Raw genomic sequence first — 7,968 nt, forward strand, 5'->3', positions numbered from 1 at the left:
TGAAGAAAAAAGCTCAGTTTATTGGGTTTGAACAGTGGCTTTGTCTGACCGGTGCTAAACAAATGACTACAAGTTCTGTCCTGAAACACTGTGCCAAAGCCACTGGATCAATGTTGCCACTCCACCACTGCAAACCTACATAAGGAAGTCATCATCATCATCAACATCCTCATCATCAGAGAGAGAGAGAGAGAGAGAGAGAGAGAGAGAGAGAGAGAAAAGGGGGGGGGGTCAGCATCATGACCTCCACTTCTGGCTGTGTGCTCTGCAGAGACCTCGTTGGCTGACAGGAGTATACGTCAGCACCTCTCAGCGCTCCAGTATAACCCCCCCCCCATCAAGCCTCTGGCGGTCACACAGACGCAAGTGTAAAAGTAGCAGCTCCAACTCTTGCCCGGACTAACCCATTCAGCATCCACGTCCCGCACAGTCTGTCACAGAGGAGTGAGACGGCTCACCGCGCACGGAGCGGAAAGAGAGAGGAGAGGTGGAACATTTACGCACAGCCTCTATTAGTTTGGATTGTTTTTTGGCGCGTCACTAAAGTGCACCTTGGATAGTTTTTGGACACCATTTCCCTGCACTCTTTGCGTCTTTGGATTTTGTATTCTTTTCAGCACTTAAATGGCAGCTCTAAGTGTGATGTCCTCGCACCTGTTCCTGTTGATGTTGAACTGTTTCCTGGGTGCCGCATCGGTTAGGACAATGAAAGGGGGCTCTTGGAGCGCACAGGACAGTGGCTTTCTCCACTCCTCGTCGGACCCGTTCTCAGATGATCTGGATCAGGACATGGTCTCCCAGCACATGTCCAAACTGTACGAGAAATACAACAGGGAAAACCGCCTCAGGGAGGGAAACACTGTCAGGAGTTTCAGAGCCAGCCAAGGTGTGTGAACATATCGATCAACCTGCATAGAAGAGTGCTCAAATGCATGCAGATTTAATTTTGGAACCAACACGGAAAAAAAACAAAGTCTTGTGTGCAATTAGTGCATCAGTAATCCGACGCAAAAAGCAAAAAAAAAAGAATAAAAAATAGATGGGGTACCCAGAAAGCTCCCCGACCCTTTCCATGATGGTTATTAAAAGTGCAGGCGCTCAGTGGGGCTGCATAGCTCGGTCAGCCGCTCTAAATAGGTTGGATTGTTTTGGAACAGTCTGAGAATGCATTTAAATGATTTTGGGGACGCTGTGGACACACTGTGTTTGTTGCAGCAGCTGTGCCCCTTCTGCGCGGAGTCTGACCAATTACCGCAGACAGACGCGCACTCTGCGCAAGAATGCATGCGAGTAATGCCCAGATGCCCAATACAGTTGAAGCCTACGCGCTTGCAAAGGGTCACCGTCGTGGCTTCTGCGTTCCTGTTATGGCTACAGGACATGTGTGACTCCACGTCCTGGAGTCAAGGGGCTTAAAGCACAGTCGTACCTCTCTGTCTGATGCTGTTTTTATAAACACAACTCATAGACATTTATATCCCACATAGTTCTCAGATGGCATATCATAACACGTGTGTATTTTTACTGCAGAGGCTGAGTGTAATCTAAGGAGAGATGTAAGAGAGTTTTCACAACAATGTAAGATCTGTTAAAACAGTCGATTATGTCTTGGTGTCTGGGCAGACAGTGCTGGCTGTATTAGGCTTAAGGGGAAGCTTTAAGAGAAACTGAGGTAAGCATTTCCATATGCAGGCTGAATCCGAGGTAATGTATATCTCTTGAGTCAGCCCATACTTCCGCTGAACTCTTATACAATGAACAATAACTCTGCTGTTGAAGTTAATGTTCATCATGAATATGTAGCTCTCTGCTCACACCCCTCCACCCCTGCCAGCCAGATCCCCCAGAGTCTGGTTCCTCTTAAGGGCACCTTCTGAAATCCTACCAAGGCATGCGGCTCCATACCAGCCACGCAGCTCTGTCCTGTAACACACAGAACATGGGAAGGTGTTGAACAGTTCCCACTTTTTCAGATTTTAGCAGCAGGAATGTGTTTGGTGCAATTTTGTACCTTCTTTACACATTCCTCTCATGTTTATACGGGACTTTATATCAAATTGTTTGCTTCTTTTTCAGACTCATCATCTAATCACGGCAAATATTTTAGCCTCTATGTATTTGTACCTGTCCAAGTACATGTCCTTAAAATACAAGCACCTCTGAGCTGCAAAACGGTCCAATTGTTTCTGTGCAGATTCATCTTTAATGTAAAGGAGTTGTGGGAAATGTTTCAGAAGTAGCACCACTTCATTCATAAAAAACAGGTTTCATTGTAGTGTTGTTCACCTGACTGACTGACACTGAGTAACTGATTGATTGTCTTTGCAGACTCTCCTGACCACAGGATGGTGTATTGGCTAAACTTTACAACCCTCCAGGATTCAGAGGTCATCCTCTCCGCCACATTCCACTTCCTGCTCGATCGGCGCCCTCATCAAAAACCCTGGTTCTGTAAACGCTTCAAGAGCCCATCCTGTCGTTCCTCAGCCATCCACCCTTCTCCGTCCGTCAGCCTGCTCCTTCGCTCTGTCTCCTCTGGGTCAGAGGTTAGGTCTGGGTCAATGGGGTCATTTCTAGGCAATGTGACCTTCCACCCCCACAGGAGAGGGGTGTGGCAGATGAAAGATGTGACCCAGGTCATAAAGGAGGCACGGGACAAGGGTCATCTCCTGGTGTCAGTGGAGTTGGACTTAGGGCAGCAGTACCAGAGGAAACCAGAGGAGGCGCTGTCTGCTGGCAGCCTGCCCTACCTGTTACTGTATGCTAATGACCGAGCCTTGGCAGAGCCCAACAGTGTGGCCGCAAGCCTTCAGAGATATGATCCTCTCAGCGAGGGAGGAGAGCCCTCGCATTCCTCTCAGGCCTCTCAGCTGCTGCACAGACCTACCTCCTCACCAGAGTCGAAAGGACGTGTGAGAAGGGAAGCAACTCTGCCCTCTGACCCCATCCAGAACAATGAGCTGCCCGAGGTTGACTACAGGCCTGATGGATACAGGAAAGATGACCTCTGGGAGAGTTCTTGGTACCTCAAACTCAAGCCTAAATCAGGAAGGAAGGAAAAGAAGAGAAAGAGCCAAGAGGAAGAAGGAGTGGAGGGAAATAGAGGAACACATGATAGAGAAGAAGCTCAGGTTCTCAAAGAAGGAGAGAGAACATCACATGGACTCAAACCTGATGACTCAACTGTGAAAAAACTCAAAGACAGTCGCATGCTGACTACCAGCGATGCACAAAAGCATGAGCGGAGGAATGAGGGGAAGGATGGAAAAAGGCACAAGGGGAGCTCAAACACTCAGTCACCTGTCCTGAGCTTTGATGAAAAAACAATGCGTAACGCCAGGAGGAGGCAGTGGGGCAACAGCCAGCACAGAGGCTGCTCCAGGAGGAACCTCAGGGTGGATTTTGCAGATATTGGCTGGAGCGAATGGGTCATAGCACCCAAGGCCTTTGAAGCCTACTACTGCGCTGGTACATGTGGATTTCCCATGTCCAAGGTAGGAGCACCCACAAGTCGCTCTATATTATATAATTTACTTCTAAAATAGCAGTAGCAAGGTATATTGAGTGACTATAGTGTGTTGTTCTTCTCTCTCTGATTGATTTTCTCGTTTGCATACCTCCCCTCCACTCAAACTCTCCCAGGTGACGAGGCCGTCTAACCACGCCACCATCCAGAGCATAGTCCGAGCCGTTGGGATCATCCCTGGGGTTCCTGAGCCCTGCTGCGTCCCGGAAAAGATGAGTCCTCTGGCCGTGCTCTACCAGGATGAATCCAGGAACCCAGTACTCAAGGTTTATCCCAATATGTCCGTCCAGTCCTGCTCCTGCAGATAGGAAGAGGAGGAGGACGACACAGGGTGGAAGCAGAGAGAAACATAAAACAGGACTAACGGAGACAGAACCATACCTCTGTTTGTTGAGTGGTTTCTCGATACCGAGAAACAAAGTCACGTTGGCCGTCGTTATTCCTTGAGGAACATAGGCTGTAGAGAAATCACTTCCATCTCTTTTGTTCTGTGGCAGCAGACTTGAAGAGACACATTGTCTGGCATCTGCCTTCGCAAGAGGAACAGAGTCCCACATGTAAAGCCAGGGCTCCACATGTCTAAGAAGCCCAGTTGTTTTGATTCTGTGTTTGAGCTAATATTGAGGATTTCATGGACAGGAGCATTTAAGGGATGTTTTCCTTTCATCTCAAAACGTACTGGTTTTATAAGCAGCTCACAGAGAGTCTGTGTTCATCTTTTCTTGAGACACAAAGGCTATAAATGTAAGACTTGATCAATGTGTCGTCGGGCAGCTTACACAGCAACATACAGTTGAGAGATTATGAAACGTATTTCAACTTTTTTTTTTTTTAACATACTGTGTCGAGCTGTTCCTACTTTGAAGCTAATGATACGCCACAGTGTACATACATGCAACGTTGATTTGTTTGCAAGACAGGAAGGTTATTGTACATTCTTGCTCTGTATATCTTAAAAAGGAAGAACCCAATGAATTGTAGAGAGCATCTGGAATTCATTCACACACGGCATCCCTCCAAGAATGTTATAATGAAACCAGAAATATTTTTCTATTTTGAATGTGAAACTTGGTTAAAAATAATTTGTCATGGTTATTAGGTTATGTATTACAATATTTTAGATGAGATGGTGCTTTGTACATGTGTATTGTTTAAATTATGAAAAGATAGCCTTCTGTAAGTTAGAATAAACAGTAATTTAATCCAATGCTCCTGCTGGAATATTATTGTTTCACACAGTTTTATTTTTTGTTCATCAAGTGGCATTTGATTCTTGGGAGGAACTTTTTTTTTGTCCAAACAAACCTAAAAGGGCACCACTGTTCATCCAAAATAACTTACAAAAGCAGGAAGGTCCCACTCAAAGATAGCCAGCATTCCCCTACAGCCCCTTGAACCCATTATTACCCCACACCAAAGGCTCAGGCGACTGCTGGCCAGCAAATATTGTGACTGATGCGGCTGCCGTGCGTTAATGGTGGATGGAGGAAGCAGGCATGCACCTATTAGGACGTCAGCCACTTGAACTTCAAAAACATGGTGAACTTCCTCTTTTCTACCCATTTGTCCCTCCCAATTGAAAAACAGAACATTTCCAAGTGTTGGATGTTTTCCTCAACAGCCTTTCAAAAACAAAAAAAAAAACAGATGGTTATAGATTGATGATCTCAGCCACTTTAACTCAACTGCTTGTCACATTTATTCTCTGGAGGAGGAAGGTGACCCATGTGGTGCCTAAACAGTGTGTCAAGCTGACAGCGAAATGACAGAAGGGAACCTTTTGATTATTAACCCATTACTCTGTGGTTGTTTTTGTTCTGAGCCTGAAAAAGTTGGCGCAGAGCACCACATCTGTTTGCAACAACAGAAAGCTTTGAAGCTCGCTAAGACTGGACAGTAATTTTGTCTCACACACAGAGACATTTAGGAACCACTTGGGGAGGGGGGCGCTGAGCCCTTATACTGTTTATTGCAGTTGAGAATAAAGCTATAAGTCTTCTGGCTTGCGTACATGCTATTGTCCATGGAGAGCTAAAAAAAAAAAAACAGGCAATGAGCAGTCATTCAGCTGCTGTCATCCCTAAAACACAATGTGCCACCTCCTGCTGTCTGCATTGCTTTGCCCATTAGAGAGGCTTTCAAGTTTTCATGTTTTACTGCCACAATGAATCAAAGGGAATTTAATTTTGTTTGACAAAGATTAAAACAGAAAAAGACCCTTAAATGTCTAAGTGACATCAGATTTTCACTCACACACTGGACCGTCAAGATACAGTTGTATTTACACGGCAGTCAGTTACACACTACACACTGGTGTTCTCCATTTAACTAAGTATGCGCTTTCTAAAACCAACTTCCTGCACCAGACAGTGTCTTTTCTTACAGGGTGCGTCAGTGCTTTCACAAACATTAAATCCCCTTTGATTCAATAAAACATGAAAACTATCAAGAGTAGGAGTGGGTGGATGTTTTGTTTTACCATTTATTATTATGAGAGTTGTTTTTTTTTTTTCATTTTGCAAAAGGAAGCGCAAAAGAGACAGTGCGGCCTGCAGCTGAGTTTTCACTGGCAAAGTGTGCTGCTGTTTTATGATAAGCGGTATCACAATCATAAAAAGATTATCTGTAATCCATATTTGAGGATGACGGAGCGAGACAGATGAGGGGAGAGGGAGATGTCTGAAATACCAAATGAATGATTCAGTTTTCTCCATTCTGAACAAGTGGAAATGTTCTGCAGCTAGAAACCTTTGTACAAACGCACCCTTTATGGGGTCTAACCTCCTTTTAAATTATGATGATGACTGTAATTAGGGTTATTATAAATCATGTTTACATTAATAGATGTTTAAGCTTCAAAGTAGGCTGGCCCAATTGTAATGTACACATCCAGGTTCATATTTTTCCCCTCATTTCCTGACTGATCCCTTGTACGGCCCGGACCCACAGTCTGCTATTACAAAGTGAACCCCATGTCAACCGCAATCTCAGTCACAGGAGAGTAGTTACAATGGTCAGTTCCAGCCGAGAAAACCACAGAAGTCTCGGCTCGTGTACAGAGGCCAATATGCCTAAAAGCCAAAACGAGGCGAGCGGGGAACCAAGAACAATATTTGTTTTTCCACATGATGACTGTTCAATTAAAGGAGAGCAATACGGCCATTATTAGACAACAGAGGATTTTCTGTGTCTGGGCTGAATTGGCTCTTTCCTCACATGGTTACTGAGCTCAGAGAACTAATGGCGCTCTTCATTAAGACATAGCTTTAATAAATTGACACTGTGCCCCTTAATCATTCATTTAACCACGAGGGCCAGTGGGTATTTTATTTAAAAATCTTATTTTTCCTGTCGAGAGTGGAAAAAAAAAAATCTACTTTTACCAGTTTCCAAAAAACATTTAGAACTTGTTTTTTTTAACCAAGAAGTTCATTTTAGTCTTGAAACAAACATTATTCTGGATACCTGAAAATAAATAAGGTTTTAAAAGTCAATGAAAGATTATGAGATGAAGAAGATGTTGCAGTGCATTTGTTCTTGCCATATTTTTGTGGGGTGTTTGTGTGCAGTTTTCATGTCTTGCGTAGGTTTTGGTGGGAGTAGTAAAACATATGAGTAATGATCTCCGAGTGATCACAAGCAAAACATCCATGAAAGAAACCTGCTATATTTTTCAGAACTCCTCAAAGGCACCTGTTGATCGTCTAATCAGTCTGTGGCACGCAAACTCTTTGACTCAAATAAAAGCAGATAGCAGCAGTAGTGTGAGTGGGTTTCCATCCCTGCTTACGTTACAGAGTGACTGTACAGGGGTCCAGGCTTGACTTTCCCATGAACTTCATGCCTTCTTCCCGCCTCATTTACCTGCAACAGAGATGGCTATTTAAGTCCATCTGTACGGAGCCTGACCCGAATGGGATGTAAGCTGCTCACTGATGGTGGAGAAACATATCATCACACATTCAAAGCAGTGGGCTTATGTGGACTCCATCCAAGTCTGGTGATGAATGACAACCATGAAACTTTTGAACCTAGAACTTGATTTCATTTTTTTTTCTTTTCTTTTTTTTTTTTTTTTTTTTGAGTGGCAGCTGGGAAATCAGCCTCTGGTTGTTTTCCTATTCCAGTGTTTTTCTTCAAACAGCTGCTGAAATTGTTGAAACATCTTAAACCTCACAACGATATTGAATTGATGCATCTTTTAAGCAGCACATTTCTTATCTCACATTGTAGTGTGTGAGATCTTTTGCTCTATTCTATTCCTTCTCTCTATAAATGACACCGTCCTGGTTTCATTCAGGACAGTCTGATCACAAAGGAAACATGTTTGATAGACATTACACAGAATGATCTACAAAAAGTTAGTCTCAGTCGCCGCCTATTGGAAAAGACAGATACCGACTCCAACATGATGGTGGAATAAAAACACTCGACACGCCGTG

General features: G+C 44.1%; 1 protein-coding gene across 1 annotated transcript; it reads left to right on the plus strand.

Moving 5' to 3' along the window:
• Window positions 1-341: 341 nt before the first annotated feature.
• gdf10a (growth differentiation factor 10a) lies at window positions 342-4,733 on the plus strand. Its single transcript, XM_056394849.1, has 3 exons — window positions 342-886; window positions 2,329-3,494; window positions 3,643-4,733. Exons 1-3 carry the CDS (start codon window positions 625-627, stop codon window positions 3,832-3,834), a joined length of 1,620 nt encoding a protein of 539 aa, XP_056250824.1. The 5' UTR covers window positions 342-624; the 3' UTR covers window positions 3,835-4,733.
• Window positions 4,734-7,968: the final 3,235 nt, after the last annotated feature.

Source organism: Seriola aureovittata, chromosome 14 (assembly GCF_021018895.1).
Source record: "Seriola aureovittata isolate HTS-2021-v1 ecotype China chromosome 14, ASM2101889v1, whole genome shotgun sequence".
NCBI classification, from domain to species: Eukaryota; Metazoa; Chordata; class Actinopteri; order Carangiformes; family Carangidae; genus Seriola; species Seriola aureovittata.

Coding starts and splice junctions, on each gene's coding strand:
- gdf10a (XM_056394849.1), top strand. CDS start 625: ATGGCAGCTCTAAGTGTGATGTCCTCGCACCTGTTCCTGTTGATGTTG. Junction 887..2,328: donor GAGTTTCAGAGCCAGCCAAG/GTGTGTGAACAT, acceptor TTGTCTTTGCAG/ACTCTCCTGACCACAGGATG. Junction 3,495..3,642: donor GTGGATTTCCCATGTCCAAG/GTAGGAGCACCC, acceptor AAACTCTCCCAG/GTGACGAGGCCGTCTAACCA.